At 30.4% G+C, this 17,991-nt stretch overlaps 1 protein-coding gene across 1 annotated transcript; it reads right to left on the bottom strand.

The window, feature by feature from the left end:
* Positions 1 to 12,096: 12,096 nt before the first annotated feature.
* Positions 12,097 to 16,774, bottom strand: LOC110644687 (transcriptional regulator STERILE APETALA-like). The gene is made up of 2 exons (XM_021797591.2): positions 16,410 to 16,774; positions 12,097 to 13,430 (listed from the first exon to the last, which is right to left on the bottom strand). Exons 1-2 carry the CDS (start codon positions 16,659 to 16,661, stop codon positions 12,276 to 12,278), a joined length of 1,407 nt encoding a protein of 468 aa, XP_021653283.2. The 5' UTR covers positions 16,662 to 16,774; the 3' UTR covers positions 12,097 to 12,275.
* Between the last annotated feature and the right edge of the window lie 1,217 nt (positions 16,775 to 17,991).

Raw genomic sequence — 17,991 nt, 5'->3', positions numbered from 1 at the left:
GCTTGTGTCATCGCTTATGTTCGCTGGGCACAATTTTGGGCAGATTGTTGCACAACTTCCGACATAACCCCCCTATCCTTATGTTCTAACTTGTGTCGCCTGTTTGTTTTGCAGGATAAGAATTCACTTCACCAGAATGGGCCAGCAGCCACCCCAAGCCCAAAAGCCCACTAACCTATTTTGATTAAAAAAAAAAAAAAAAAACATTTCATGTCTTTATTTTAGTTGCTTAATTAATTAGTGTTTTTAGTAACTTGTTTAGTTAATATTTTGCTTGTGTTGTTTTTCTTTTATTTGAAACATTTACTTATTCAGTATTTTTTCTTTTTTTTTTTTAGTTGCTCATAAGTATATTTTTCTTTTGAATCTTTAATACTTTGCTCACTTGCTTTTATATGCTACTTCGGAATTTCACTTGATGAGTGGGTATCTCATGGTTATATTTTTGAGCTTAACTTCCCTATTTCAACTTTTTGAGTTTAATTGATTTAATGGATCCCACTCCACTGTTTCTTTTGTAATGAGTGCAGCAGCTGTCTAAATTTTATTTAATTAAATTGGCTGCACCTTCAATGAGATAACAATTCTTATCTCAGCTTGTGTCACTTTCAACACAAGTTGTGCTATCACTTATGAAACAGGGTAATAATTCTTTATGCACACATAGCCAAATTATCCCATTCCTTGCACTCTTTTAACATTGAGGACAATGTTCATTCTGAGTATGGGGGAGAGGGTAAATTTTTTGCAAAAATTATTTTTCCTTTTTCATTTGCATATAGTGACATACTCATTCATTACTTCATACTTGTACATATTCACATACATACACTGCATATAGTTTCATATACTTAGTACTTAGTGGCATATAGATTCACTATACATTTATACATCCATGCATTTCATTTGTTCATTTAAAATTTTTGAATTTTTAAACCAGTCTTTGAACTCCATAAGCAACTTATTCAAGCAATCCAACTTGCCTTTAGATGGTTAGTGGAATGAAAGTTCCAGCTGGATACAAAGTCATAAGCATTATTCTTTCTCTTACTTAATAGCTGAAAATTAATATATTTATCTAGGTATGCAGATTCTGATTAGTTATTTTGAGTTTTGAGTGTCTGGATAAGCCTTAAGGAAGAAAATGGTTATTGTCGTCTCACCATTCCTAGAACAAGCATCTTAGATCTTTCAAAGCGAAATTTTTAACTTGCATTTGATAAGAATATGATTTAGGCATTCCTTCATATTTTAAACCTCACATTTAGCCTTAACCTACCTTAATTTCATTTTAACCCTTGCAAACCCCCTTGAAGCTTAATTCCCTAATTTCTTTGAAACCCAAATCATTTACCTAGCCATAAAACCTAAACACTACCACCTATTTATGAGAATAATATTTTAGCAATTAAGTGCATATAGAAAAAGAAAAAAAATAATAATAATAATAAAAAAATAAAAAAAATAAAAAAAAAAACTCGGAGGATTGAAACATCTTGAAAAGTGCTAGAATAATTGTGAAAAGTTGATAAAGAAAAAAAAATCACCAAAAATATCCCAAAGGTAATTTTGGGTGTGACGTGAAATAGGGACATATACAAAATAAAAAAAATATATAAATAAATAAAAAAAGTATAAAAATAGTCCCTTTATATAGTCATTGTGATAGCACTTGAGATTCATTATGAATTTCTTTCCTCTTGATAAAAAAAAAAAAAAAACAAAGTATATGGATGCACTTTGAGTTTCATGATTAATATTATTCTCATATTTTGTTTACCTTATTCCCTTTCTTTGTTAACCACAATTTTACCCTATTTGACCCCATTACAACCCTTAAAAAGACCTAATGATTCTTTGAAAAATGCTTGTTACATTAGTAGAGTTAGATCTTTTATGCTTGCATATGGGTTTGGCAATATAATCTTCCATACATTACTCACCATCTATTTGAGACACATTGGCTATCTATTTCATTTAGGTTTGTTTTGGCACAATTGACTCTTGTAGCTGGTTGGTATTTGTTGCTTGGGTTGATTGGTTAATTCTTAGCTATTTTGTAATTGTTGAGAGTGATTGCTTCATTCTTTGTGCTTCGCTGGTGGGAACTTGGAATGTTGGTGGCTAGAGGTAAGTTGGTGGTTTGGATTAGTGATTTTTGTGTTTTCAAAGACTGATTCTATTCCCTTCCATATGAGTTTTAATGAAATTTTGCTTGAGGACAAGCAAGAGTTTGAGTATGGGGGAATTTGATGCATGCATTTTAGATCATCATTTAGGGGTAATTTTTGCACACAATTTACCCTTGTTCATAGCTATTATTATAGATATTAACATATATTTAGTCAATTTTATAATTTTCACACTTCTTAGTTTAATTTTTAGAATTTTCTTGTTTTGTAGGTTAAATTTGGAGAAATTTGGTGTATTTTGATCAGAGTGGCCATTTGGAAGAGATTAGAGTTGAATTGCAAATACAATTTTAAAGTTGAGTAGAAAATGGTCGAGAGCGACACAACCTGCAGCACAACCAATTGAGCTTATATCGCAGGTTGTGTCGATCGTCAGATATTCAGACAGATTGCTGCACAACCAGCGACATAACCCGCGACACAACCGATTCAGCTTATGTCGTTTTTTACTGGAAATGGCTGACGTGGCATTTGCGTTACTCTGATTTTTTACCTCACTTTCTCTGGAATCTTTCACCTTTTTACCCATTCTAGGGCAGACCCCTAACCCATATAAAGCCTCCTTTATCATTTTCTTTCAAAAGGGAGCAAGGGAGGCATTTTTGGCAAGAAAAGAAGGAGAGAAAGAGAGGAGCTCGTCTGTCCATTTCTGCAGCAGCAAAACCCACGTTCTGCACTCATCCAGCAGCAGATTCTTCTGCGTTTTTCTGGGTTTTTCTATTCCTTAACTTAGATTTCCATTATTTCTTCATTTATACATTTGGGTTTGTTTAGAAACTATGATTAGTGAGTAGTTGTTTGAGATTCTAGAGATGGGTTTGTAAATATTGCTTTGTATTGTGGTTTTGAACTGATTTAGCCATTTAAATGAGGTTTGTTACATTTTGATTTATTACTTGTGAGCTTGTTGCCTTGCTTGATGAATGGGCCCTCATTAAGTTAAGCTTTAATCCTTAATAGATGGACTGAAAAGTGAATATTAGGGATAGATAATCTTGCAATAAACTTTATTTTCTTGGTGTTAGAGATAAGCTAAGAGGATTAAGGGGAACTTTCCAAAAATCAATTAGAGCTTTAATTGGGTTTTTGTTAGGTTTGAAATACCGTGAAAACAGGGTTTGATTTAATGAAAACCAACTTTGAAATGCTTGAAAAAGGTTTCAAAAATTTAAGAATTGATTTCCCTCAAAATTGCAATTCTCATGTGTTTGGCTAAATTAGGGATAAACCACATGCAAACAATATGGAAAATCCAATCTCTAGAATCACTTTAATTTTTATTGAATTTAGATTTAATTCCTCTTAATTTCATAAATAGAAATTTCAAATTAATTTTTGATAATCTAATTTAATTAATTTAGTTAATTGTTTGATTTAGTTTAAATTCCTCAAATACAAATTTTAATTTTAAATCTCATTTTTAATATCTTTAAATTTTACCATTCTAATTAGCTTATACTTTTATTTTCAATTTAAGCACAATTTCCTGTGGGATCGATATCATTTTTAAAACTATACTACTGTGACCCGTGCACTTGCGGACACAAAACAGTACCAATTATGAAGAAACATATTCTCTTATTATGGATGCAATTATATTTCGATATCTCATCAGTTTGGCACTACATGAAAGTCTTGAAATGCATTTGATGGATGTGGTTGCAACCTGTCTATATGGCTCACTTGATATTAACATCTACATGTAAACCCAAAAGGATTTAAATTGCCTGAAGCTTATAAGTCAAATTCCCAAGAAATATATTCAATTAAATTGCAAAGATCTTTGTATGGTTTGAAGCAATCTGGGTGCATGTTATACAATTGCCTTAGTGCATATCTGGTAAAAGAGGGCTATATAAATGACTCAATTTGTCCTTGTACTTTTGGAAAGAAATTGGTATTTGAATTTGTTATTGTTGTTATATATGTTGATAATATAAATCTCAATAGAACTTCAGCAGAGCTCTAAAAGGCAGTGAAATATTTGAAGAAAGAATTTGAAATGAAAGATTTTGAAAAGATAAAATTTTGTCTCGATCTACAAATTGAACATTTACTAAAAAGAATTTTTATTCATTAATCTATCTATGTAGAAAAGATTTTGAAATGGTTTAATATGGATAAAGCACACCCATTGAGCATACCAATGGTTGTTTGATCATTTGATGTAAATAAAGACCCATTTTGATCTCAAAAAGATGTTGAACTCCTTGTCTTGAAGCACCAGATCTTAGTGCAATTGGTGCACTTATGTATCTTGCCACTACTGCAAGATCGGATATAGCATTTTCTGTTAATATGCTCGTAAGATATAGTTCCATTCCTACTCAAAGACATTGTAATGGAATCAAGCATATATTGCGATATTTAAAAGGAACCATTAATATGTGTTTATTTTATTTCAATAAATCTAGACTAAATCTGATTGGTTATGCAGATGCAGGATATTTATCCAACCTAGACAAAGCAAGATCTCAAACAGGCTATTTATTTGCTTGTGACAGTATAGTTATATCATGGCTACTACTTCAAATCATGCATAAATAATAGCAATTCATGAAGCAAGTTGAGAATGCATTTGACTGAGGTCCATGACTCATTTTATTCGAGAGAAGTGTGGCTTGTCTTACAATAGCATACCTACAGTATTATATAAAGATAATACAGCATGCATAGCCCAATTAAAGGGAGGATTCATCAAAGGAGATAGAACAAAACATATTTCACCAAAGTTCTTTTTCACACGTGATTTTCAGAAGAATGATGACACTGATGTGCAACAAATTTGTTCAAGTAAAAATTTGGCAAATTTGTTCACCAAGTCTTTATTGACTGTAACATTTCAGAAAATGGTGTACAAGTTTGGAATGCGTTGGCTTAAGATTTTAAAAGCAGATCTCCATAAGGGGGAGCTAATTTTTTAGGTACAAAGAATACTGTACTCTTTTTCCTTCACTAGGATTTTTTTTCTCACTGGGTTTTTTTTTCTAGCAAGGTTTTAATGAGACATATTCTTCATGTAATGGACATCCAAGGGGAGTGTTATAAATTTATATTTATGATGGATGTCCATTTAGATTTTCAATGAATCAATTTATCTTCTCCATGAGTTTATTTAATATCTGATTTAATATTTTATCTCTTAGGATATTATTTGCATGCTATAAATAGAGTTTCCTCAAGTCTATAGCGATCATCATTTTTGGACTTATCTTCCATCCATATAATAAAATTCTCTCTATTCTCTCTCTACATGTTATTATCTTTTATTGCTGTTATTTTTATAATAAATACCAAATTATCCATATTTAAATTCTTATACTCTCTATATCCTTGTTTCTTTCCTTTAATCTTTCAATCATTTCTCTCTCATAGGCTTATGTTCATTAGTTTGCAAAGGCTATCCAAGCTCATTAGAGAAATAATTCTAAAGTACTTCTTTAATGGGTGACATATATTGTTAATGTCCCACATTGATTTGAGATAGGAGTAACATGCCTCTTATAAGGTTTTGGGCACTCCTCCCTCTTGTGCTAGCTTTTGGGGGTTTAGTTAGGTCCAACCCATTTTCTTAAGATAGTATCAAAGCCTCCTTAACTAATGTTTGGGACTCCCAGAAGTGTTTCAAACTTTAAGTGTTTGATTTTAAGCATGAGAGGGGTGTGTTAATGTCCCACTTTGATTTTGGATAAGGGTAATGTCCCCTTATAAGACCTTGAACACTCTTACCTCCTTGAGCTAGTTTTTGAGGGTGAGTTAGCCCGATTAAGACATATATTTCACAAAATTTTCAATTTCATTATTTTTGTAGATTGAATATTTGAAATTTTAATATTACTAAAATTAAAAAAATCGAAATCTTTGGGTACATTTTCAATTTTAAATTTCATCAATTTATCCTCAACCTTTATTATTTATCTTAATTTTAAAAATTAATTTATTTCATTAATGAAAATATATGAAATCACGATTATGATGGGCTGATTTGGATAGTGAGCTCCACATTTATCATTAAAAAATATATATTTTTATGAATTAAACACTCAATTCAATTGAAGTAATTTTCGATGCAAATGTCTAAAATTAAAATTAATGTCAAAATTCAAAGGTTAAATTAATAAAATTAAACTTTTTACTTAAAATTGAAATGAATGTAAATGTTTAGAATTTTTAACTTTTTTAATAAAATTTTTAAATATAAATGAAAAAAGGGTATATATAAGGTATAATATGGTAGATTAATATATTAAAAACTAGTATGATTTTAAAAGGGAGTTGTTCTCTAATAAAAATAGTGAGTGGGACAAAAAAAGTAGTGGCCAAATACATCATTATGCACTTAAACTATTTTGTATTGTCCGTTAAATACTTAATTTTTTTTTTTTTAATCTACTGAACACCTAAACTCAATTAAATCAAAATAATTAAGCCTGAATTTAGATATCAAACGCGTGTTTCAAACGCATTTAAAAAGTCAAAATTCAAGCCAATTCTTGCTGACTATGATATGATTGTGCTCTAGTAAAATACAAAAATGCCCCTCACTTTATCCTTGTATTCTCAAAAGTTTCATGGGATGCCACTTTTCAAAAACCCTAAGATCCACAATCTAACTTCTGAACTAGACCTTAAGCCAGAGTCCAGAAGCACCACCTCTCTAAAGCAAGTTTTGCCCTACAGGTCCAAACTATAGAGAAAAAAAACTTCCATAGAAAGGAAAAAGTTGATTTCAGCTGATAAGAACCAAGAAGCAGTAAGCAAACATTCATCTATGTGTTCAAAATCAAATGAAGCCAAGGAAGAAAAATTCCTAAGACACCAACTTCTGTTGAGAGTTTTCTTTTACCTTTTTTATTTTAATATTTCTTAGTTCTCATTCATCTAGTATCTTCATCAGAGTCAACATAGAATTATCATGCTTTGTTGAATTGACATAAGAGCAAAGCAAGCGTATAAATAATTGGCTTGAGATGCTAATGATTATATAGAAAAGCAGAGAGCAAGACATCTATACGTTAAGTTACACTATAATATATATAATTATATATATTGTTTGGTATTGTAGAGCACGTACGGCTAAGAACAAAATACAACAGGACCGTCTCCATGCAAAGATGAAATGATTTGGGAAAGCGTTTACCAACTCTGTGAATTCTTTGACCGTTGTAGTTCCGCATTATGTAAACTCTCAATCTCTTTCTTACAGATTTTAAAAGAGGTCGCAAGAATGACAATCTGAAAAGCTGAGTGATTGTCCAAGTGAGGTTCTATTACAATTCTTTACCATCATCTGCTCTCACTCCTCCCATGTTAGGTTCTTTCAAAAGCTAGGAAAGTGTTGGTACCATAGTAGGATCAAATTATTCACAATGTTTTGGGTCAATAGGTACACAAACACGTCCTATTTTTGGATGAATACAGAATGGTGCCGTCAGCAAATGGTTAATGTGTTTTGAGACCTCCATATCAGTCCTAGTTTTCATTGCTTGCACAAGGAATACTCCTGTTCATATCAGACCAGAAGAGAAGGACCGTACACATCAATTGTCTTCAGGGCTATGTATTTGCTGATAGTGTCTTTTAGGGTACACTAATGTACACCTCTGATATATGAAACTCTACACTTCCCAACATAATGGAGAGATGGAATCATATATATATATATATATACATATATATGGCTGGTCGATTTGCAAAGTATACAAGGACCACAGGTGATCCATAAATCGGCCCGAGCAAGAATGTTCTCCCTATGTAATATAGATAAATAACTTGTTATTAAACTTCATGTTATACAGTTTTAAATTTTTCTAGGAAAATAGAAAGGTTTAATAAAATGAGAATGAGCTCTTAAAGCTAAGCGAAAGGATTTGAACGCTTTATATGCAGAATTGGAGGAAGAGAGGAGTGTTTCTGCAATTGCAATAAACCAGAGTATGGCTATGATAAACACACTTCAAGAAGAGAAGGTAACAATGCAGATTGAAGCATTGCAATACCAGAGGATGAAAGAAGATTAATGCAATTCATTACCCACAAGTTTGCCATCTGAAGCTCTATTTGCATCCTTCAAAATATGCAGAGGATGGGGAGGAGTGGGAGGAGGATGGTGATGATGATGGAGGGGCATAGAATAGTGGCGGTACAGTAGAAAGAGAGAGAGAGAGAGAGGAGAGTTTCCGGTCTTATTAACAATAAAATAATAGATAATTATTAGTTACTCTTGATATATATGCATCATCACAGTAGAATTTCTACTGTGAATCCCACATTTTAAATTTAAAAAATAAATAATTTTTTTATCAATGATGAGTACACTCAATAATTTATCAAAATAATATTATTAAATTATGATAAATTACACATAAGCAATATTGTTTTAAAGAGTTACTCTTGCGAATGTAGCTACCAAATTTATTGAATAAATCAATTTGTGTTTAATTACTATGATTTTAGCAACTTCAAGTAGGGCTGAGCATTCCGTTCAAACTGAATTAATTGAATTATTATGTTTTAAAAATTAAATTGAACTAAAATAAATGAAAAAATGAATTGAATCGAACCGCTCTATTTTATTTCAGTTTGATTCAAACCGATCAATTTTGAGTTTTAATAGATTTTTTAATTTGGACTTAATTTTTAAGTTTTTGATATAATTATGACATTGATTTGAACCTAATAACCATTAATCAATGAAATTAAATAATTTATATATATATAATTACAAATAATTCATAAATTTCCTATAAAATAAATTAATTTAAAAATTAATAAAGTAAATTGGTTCAGTTCAGTTCAATCAATTTTTTTCTCTCCAAAATTGAACCGAACTGAAATAATCGAAATTTTTAGAATGTAAAATCAAACTGAATTATTAAATTAAAGCGATTCAATTTAATTTATTTGATTCAAACTGAACAGTGCTTACCTCTAACTTCAAGTGTTTAATAAGTTAAAAAAAAAAAAAGAAAATCTAGTGTTCAACAAATAAATTCCAAATAGTTCATGTAATGATGTATTTGGTCAAAAAGTAGCACACAAGCAATTAAATTCAGGGGTGTGGGCACAATTTTTTATTTTTCTTAATTGTGGCGAACACAAAATTGAGTATAGAGGGTCAAAATTTAAATATTAATTTACTTTTATTATTATATGTAACATATTAAAAAAAATGTATTGTTTTTTTATATCACAAAAATTATTTATAAATAAATTTACAATAAACTTTTCAATAATTTCTTTAGCAATATATAATAGCAAACAGTTAAAGAGATATTCATTTTTAATTGACAAATGTTATCAATTGAGAAATTCATTTCTTTTAAATTTAAAGTTGAACTAAGAATAAACGATATATAATTTATTGAACTTAAATTGAGAGTAATGTCAGCTCTGTAATAATGCTCTATTAAAGAGTTAGAGTGTTATAAAAAAATATTAAATTTTGGTTTTAAGAGTTTAAGTGTGTGTAGAGATTTTTAAAATTAATAAATGTTTTAAAATAATAGTTTATAATTATTATAATAAATAATGACTAAAAATTTGACTCTATATGAATAAAAAAAATAGAGACAAATTTTTATAAAAAAATAATTTTTTAGTTTTAATATTTAATTTATTTTCATAATTAATGGTAAAATTAATTTTAAATATTAAATTTGATAATATTATTATTCTCAAATTTCGAAAGAAAATTTTTAGAGACATTAATAAATTTAATCACTAATTTTAAAATTATTAATAATTTAAATAAATATAAAATTTATTAAAACTTTAATTTATATTACATATAAATGCATGAAGGGGAACATTGACTTTGTCCAAATTGCCCTTAATTCTTAAAATTAATTATAATTATATTTTTATTATTTAAATTAATTTTAGAGTTTGTAAAAATTTAAAATTTTTAATTTTAGAGTTCATATAAATTTAAAAGTTTTATTCCTACTTAACTTAAATTAAATATAAAATTTTAAAATAATTAATTATATGTTTATTATTTAAATTAATTTTAAAGTTGTATCAATTTAAAATTCTTAATTTTAGAGTTTAAATAAATTTAAATTCTTAATTCTACATATATTTAATTTTAATTAAATATAAAATTTTTCAAAAAGTAATTAACTAAAATAAAAAATTAATAAATAAAAAATAAAATATTATCATTCCATCTATTATTTACAAAAATATATAAAAAAATATTTATAGCCAAGATAAATAATTTGTCGCCAATAATTTATACTAAAGAATATAACATGTTGTTAATCATGTAAATTTGTCGCTAATACTATTTAGTGACAAAAATATATGTTGCTGATAATTTTAGCAATTAATATCTTTCAAACATTATGATCGCTAATCTTTTAGCCAATAAAAAATTTATCGCTAAATTTTTTATGATTTTACATATATATCGTCACTAATAGCTTTTAGCAATAAAATATTTATTACTAAATACCTAATAATTATTTTTTTAATATTACAATAATTAATATAAATTAAAATTTTAATATTATTTTAATAATGATTCTACTTGTACTCAAAAATATATTATAATCCTATAAGTATTATTAATTTATTAAAAATTATATAATTTATTTTAGCATATATATATATATATATATATATATATATATATATATATATATATATATATATATATATGTGTGTGTGTGTGTGTATGTGTGTGTGGAAAGGAGAGAAATAATTGGAAGAACAAAAATATCTTTCACATTAAAATAAAATTATTATTAAAAAAAATTATTTAATTAACATTTATAATATTATAATAATATTATATATAAAAAAATTAATATAAAATTTTATAAAAAAATTAAATCACGGATTTCATAATGATTATAATAATGTGTAACTCATATTTTATAAAAAAAGTTTTTTTTTAAAAGAAGTTGCTTAATAATTAACATATCTCATTTAAAAAAAAAAAAAAGGGGCTAGTGCCCCTCAACAGGAAGGTGGGTCCACCAGCCCTGCTCCTAAATTTAATTAGAAAAAATTATAAATAAATAATAAATAATATATGAATAATATTATAATGAAATAATAAAATAAACTTATTTTATTATTTTAATGTAACTCTTGGTTATTTACTAACTATTAAACTAAGAATGTACTAAATCCTTGTTTGACTATATCGAACTGAATAGTTGGTACTATAATCAATTTTATGCATATTTTTTTAAATACTTTAATATTATTAATTATGTATTTAATTATGACAATTAAACATGTACTTCAATGATATGTATAAATAGAAATATTTATATTATACCTTTTCTCATTTTCTTTAATTTCTTAATAATTTATAATTATAAATTTATTAAATCAATAAAACTAAAATTATTTTTAATTAAACTTCATTCATAATCAAAGATTCTAACTATTATATCATAATAAGATATTTAATATTATGAAATAATTATTGCAAATTTTAAATACATGTTAAATTATATATTTAAATTAATTAAGTGATTAAATCTATCATTTGATAAAATGAAGTAAATTAATAATAAATAACATGTTACATAAATTTTATTAAATTTAGTAAATAATATGATAATTTTAATTATGTATATATTTATTATATATAATAAATATAGTTAATTTGTGTTTTATGAAAATAAAATATTAAAATACTTATCAATAATTAAATTATAATATATTAAAATTTAAATTGTATTTATATTTTTTTGAAGCAATTTAAATGGTATTTTTATTTAAGAAAACTAAATAATTATGGCCCAAAACTATGTAAATTCAAATCAACTTGAGATTCAAGATTAATTAATCAAAATGTCCCAATTACAAATTAATTAAACTACCACGAAAGGAACACATCGAATCTCATCCCCCCTGCGTCCCAGTCCCTGCATTAAAACTACGAATCACCATCTTTGAACATAAACACAGAGAGAGAGAGAGAGAGAGAGAGAGAGACTGTGACACAGCTCTCTTTGTCAAACTGTCTTTCCTAATGTCAGTTATTCTTAGCGTCCGGCCCTAACTATACCATTCTGCAACAAACCCAACTGCCTAATACGCTGCCTCCCCTACCCTACAGCTCTATACCTCCTGTGCCCCAAAATCCCATACGTGTATAGACCCCTCACTTGATGACGCTGCCACGTGTCTATCGTCTGCCACTAGAGCGTTGACATCTCCTATTCGCTCCCTCAAGTTGTACAAATACTCTCGTAATTCCCCTATATCTCCTCCTTCGTGCTCCTCTATTTCCCATACCCTAATTACTCCCCCTGCGCACATTAGTGCGTAACCTCCGTTAATGCACCCCATCGCCCCCCTCTGTGGCCTCACGTTAAACCTGCACACCTCCTGTAATGTGTTCACCCTGCGCACGATACCCAGGCCTCTGCTATCCACCACTACAAAAGCATCATTCCACACATCGAAACACCCAACTATGATTCCTCTCCTGGACTCCTCCTCATGCAATATTACCTCTGGGTTCCTTAGATCAATAACCATCAGCCTCTGACTCGTGCATGCCACCACCGATTCATGTTTCGTAATCCTCACTCGCCCTATTAACTCGGTCAACTCTGTTAATGTGTGCCAAGCCCTCACCGAGTCCGGATCCGTCAGCAACCCGCCAACGTAGATGAGTTGCTCGGTGTTGCTATCCCATATGTGAAATGCCCGGCCCGGAACTCCAGCATGGAGGCCCACCCACCATTGCCCACGACCAGTGAAGTCCACCAACACTCCATCCCTCACCACGTCACCAAAGTGGACCCTACGTGGGGCCTCATTGCTGTGTATAATTGCCACGTGGATGTCGCCATCTAATGTAGCAAAAACCAAGTGCGCATCATTAATGATGATGCCTGAGAGAGCGCGGGAGAAGCGGCCCAGGCGGTCGCGGTGCTGGGGGAGGTAGGTGCGCCTGTGAAGACGAGTGTGGAGGTCGAACAGTCGAACGGCACCATCAGCGAAGCCACAAGCAAGGTGGTGATCAGAGAGAGCAAGGCAGAGGCACGTCAGAGCGTCGGGATCGTTTGGGTCCTCGACATCAGTAGGATCGAAGTGAAGAATAAAATGGGATGATGTACCGTTGCGGAAGTTCCTAGCCGTGCGATGGCGGTAAATGTACTCCTCACGCCACGAATCGTGGAGGAGTTGAGTGCGGCCCCAGATACAGCGAGCGAGACGGTGCCATAGGAGATCGGAGCGCGAGACGGCTCGCCACGTGGAAGATACCTGGAAGCAAAGAAAGTAACACGTATGCATTAAGGACGGCCATGCATGATGCATGCACGTAGGCAGGAACCCTCATAAAAAACTGAGTAAGCACATGCAAGGTTCTTGTCCCCCAAAATTTTCCCAGTATTGGAACAAATTTTTATATTCTTATTTAATGCAAGGAAAAATAAATATGATATAGATTTTTTGCACTGAAAATTCTTCCATTCTCCAGTCAATTTAGATCATAATGTTACGAGAGTGGACGCTGAGTTTTGTTTTATAAGTAGGTAAACTCAGCAAATAACGATCCAAAATCATTATAGCTATATGATCAATAAATCAAAAGGAACTGAGCACCAAAGGAAGTGAAATAAGCTGCTAAGATGTTTGGCATGTGAACGTTCAACAACACGAAAGAGAAAGGTGATCGCCAGGCTAGGAGGTAGATAAGCTTAACTCCATCAGCATTACATGGGGCAAACCCCGTTTAGCTTTAATGATAACTGTGAAAGGACTTGAAGCTGGCCCCACAGCAGGAGAAGCAGGACACAGATAGAAAGCAGAAAGAGAAAGTAGTTGTAAATGTGAAAGAGAGAGATGCGAAAGAAAGAGACTTGTTTTTGGTTCAGAAGTCAGAAGACATAAGCAGTCAGAATTCTAAATAAAGGAAAGATGGGTAGAGTGTCTTTCAATGGAGAATGGACTTGTCTTGGAGCAAAGACAAAAACATGTAGTGGTACGAGAGCCTCAAACACAACCTACATCCTACTATCAGGGAGACTGCGACACCTCCGTCTTTATTGTTATATTGTCATTGCAAGATTTTGCTATTATTCAATCCATGCGTTAGGATAAGTACACAAAGTACAATGCGAATCTATACACACGTAGAGAGATAAAAGAACAAGAAACAATAGACATGCACAAAATAAAATTAAAAAATAAGCCCCTGGGTCAAGTACTCGAGATAGAGGAATGCAGCAAATGGGAAAATTTCGGAGTGGTTGAAAGTTGTGAGGAGAACAGAAAAGGACAAAATCCCATTAGCTGTGGTCCAACTTATATATATATATATATACATCGCTTATACATGCATGTATAAAACATAGGATTACAACTCCAAGCGTGCTTGCCCACAATATTTCTCTCTCTCTTTCATTTCCAAGAAAGAGTTGGCCAAAGACCTGTCTCGTTAAAAGAAGCGAATCTATCATCTTCCCTCGCTTACTTACCTTTTCTGCTGTTTCTTTGACTCTCTGTAATTTCTACTTCCCAGACATATCTCCGTATACCAGTCAAAATTATTAGTTGCATTTAATATATATATATATATATATATTATTTTTTATAATTATATAAAATTTAGTATTTATATTATAAAAAAATTATATTTTATAAAATAATATTATTTTTTAATATTTTTAATATATTTAATAATTATTTTTTTACAAAAAGAATATACACTTTTTTCATATATCATCTTTCACGGTTATATAAAATTTGTTTTATATTCTTTAAAGAAGACTCACTTTTCTGAAAAAACAACACTATTTCTTCTGCATTGAGAGAAATTTATAATCTTCCCTATACTTTATGTGTGCCCATCTGAGCAACTGAGTACATAGACCTACCTCTCTGACAAAAAATAAAAAGAAATCTTTTAATTTAATTATAAAAATTTAAAGCAGCTAAACAAGAATTTTAATTGGGATGGCTTTTTGAGGGTAGAGAATGAAAATCTCATGAATCAACAAGGAAGAGAAAAATGGAAAACATAAATATAGTATAATAAGAAGAAAGAACATCCAGCCATGATTCAATAAACGGAAAAAACAAAAGAGAAGTCACCAACGGACTCTGGGCTAAGCAGCAGCGAGAACAGCTTATCTTTGAAGTGACAAAGAGACATCGGTTTATAAAACCAGCATTAGGCTTCATGTGCTTTTTGGCATTGACTGATGCCACTACAACAATCAACTTACGAGATCCATTTAAAAGCCTAATGGAGGGTACTATTTTAATAGTAATACAATACTATTATTCTAACGTTTTCCTTTTCCTAAATAACTCATTTTTTAACGATCTTGTCAACAATTATTCCCTTGTTTTGCTACAAAATTTTATTTGTAATTATGAAAATAAAATGGGTATTTTATTATTTTACCATTTCTGAGTTTTTTTAGTCGAACTATCATTTCTGAGTAATAAGAAGAGGAAGGGAAGTTGCTTATTAGCAAATAGCTAGTCCCTTTCCTCAAGACAAGCAGAGTTGAACATTTTAGTTTAGAAAAGTATCTTGGATAAATTTTCCAGGGAGATACGAAAGTTCAGTAAAAAAGGCAAGGGATTCTAGAGTTTAAAAAGGATCATGCCAAGAAAGGGAAAGGGAAATGCAAGCCCAAAAAAGTCCTTTTCCTCAAGATATGAAAAGGGGGGCACAAAAATAGACCATCTGTAATGATAGAAGGAAGTAAATTTGCAAAGATTGAAATTACACAATCTGAAAGAGACCATAAATTTAGTTAGAAATGGACCCATCAAAAGCAGTTGTTTCCAAAGGCTCAGTTTCTCCTTGGATGCTCGTATAAATCCAAGCACATTCCAATGTCAGCATTTCTTCAGTTTCCCAGCTTGTATATATTGCATTCAAATAAGAAGGAATCTCACATCATAATCTGAAAATTGGAGTTTATGAAATTATAGCATCCTGCAGAGTCCCAGGCAGTACTTTGACTAGACCAAGATTTTTGTCCATTCTTGGAACAATATGTCGCTTATGCTGGTAATAATGTAAATTATTCTATTCTATTCTAGTGCCTATTCTCTCTCCAGTCTAACTGATTACCAAGATTATCCAAAGAAATCAAAAACCAATATCACAAAAAAAATCTCAATCAAGAATCCTCAACTAACCATGAACATGGCTTATTCTTTTTCATATATACACTGATAATGAATCCATATATATCAAGATCAAGATCAAGATCAACACACCTGAAACACATTAGCAAGAGCTTGAGCTGCGGCAAGGCGGCCAAAAATGCGAGAAGCATCAATGGCGACCTGGGCAGCTAGAGCCTCTAGAAAAGGCTCAGGCCAGACCTCGTTTATGGCACGTGGACGGGACCTTGATGGACCTTCGTATTCTCCCCCTCCTGCACCATAATTACCTCCGCTACCATTCCCTCTGCCACTCCCATTCCCATTTCCACCATTGCCAGACGATGATGAAGAAGAAGAAGACATTAATGAATAGATTTAACAAATATATAACAAGTGAAAGAGGCTATCGAAGAAGGAAGAAAGACGATATGGCTGCAAAGCAACAAGGACAAAAAGTTGTAGATAAAGACGCAGGGTGGGGGTCAGATAAATTTCTCCAGCAGTCCCTCCACTTATCTTTTATTTTTTTTCACTAATAATCACTCAGACCAAAATATGGTAGAATCTCCTATACAGTTTGTGAATTTAAATTATAAAAAACTTATCTCATTATCAGGTCAGATTAAAAAATAAATAAATAAATAAATTTTGTTTCTTTGTTACTTATTATATAAAAAAAATTAAAAAAGAAGAATAAATTTTAATCTAACCTAAAAATGATTTAAAAATATATAAGATACATCACATAAAAGATTTTACTAAAAATTTATTAGATTCTAGTAGGACTGAGTGCTGATAAATAAAAAATGAAAGATAAATGATTTTATTGAAACATGTTAAAATATGATGACTAAAATAAAACTATTAAGGTGAGTGCAAGTAAAACTTATCTGGTGAATCTCAAAAGAGGGTGTCTGGAAGTGTGTGTGTGTATATATATATATATATATATATATATATATATATATATATATATATATATATATATTATTTGCATACATATTTAATAGGCTGAATTATGAATTTAATATTAATTTATCATTTTTAAAAAATATATATATATATTATGTCTTTCACACTAACTAATTTTTTTTTTAGGTGGTGGCAGTTGGGAAGCACTGCATAGTGCAAAGACGGCGGGGAAAATCCTCTGTTTCTTGAGGTTCATAAAACAAACTTGTGGCCATAGCATTTAGTCATGGTGCTTTCAGGTGCTCTTTTACTCGTACATTTCTTTGGACCAACTTTCATTCTGTACTTTATTCTATACAAAATAAACTTTCATTTTGTCATTTTTCTTTATTTCCTAAATGATATTATATATGGTAAATAATTATGGAGTTTTCTTTAGTTTTGTTCTTTATGTGGTGTAGATTTTGATGCTACAGTATGTGAGTTTTCAATATCCATGCCATGGTGACCTAGTGTCTGTTTAGCATTACTGTTCAAATTATTATTGAGAAAATTATTTTTTTAAATATATTAATTAGAGAGTATTAAAAATAATTAAAAATTAAATTTATTCAATTTTAGTCATAAAAATATTAAAATAACAAAAAAATTTTTTTTAAATTATTTTTCTCAACGACATAAAAATGGTGCTTTTATTCAAAAAAATAGTTTCACACTCTAAAACTCAATGCTAAACAGGCTCTAATTCTCTCTTCTATTTTAGCGGAGGGACCTCAATGCT

The sequence above is a fragment of the Hevea brasiliensis genome, chromosome 10, assembly GCF_030052815.1.
Source record: "Hevea brasiliensis isolate MT/VB/25A 57/8 chromosome 10, ASM3005281v1, whole genome shotgun sequence".
NCBI classification, from domain to species: domain Eukaryota; kingdom Viridiplantae; phylum Streptophyta; class Magnoliopsida; order Malpighiales; family Euphorbiaceae; genus Hevea; species Hevea brasiliensis.
This window is presented reverse-complemented; position numbering and strand designations above follow the sequence as displayed.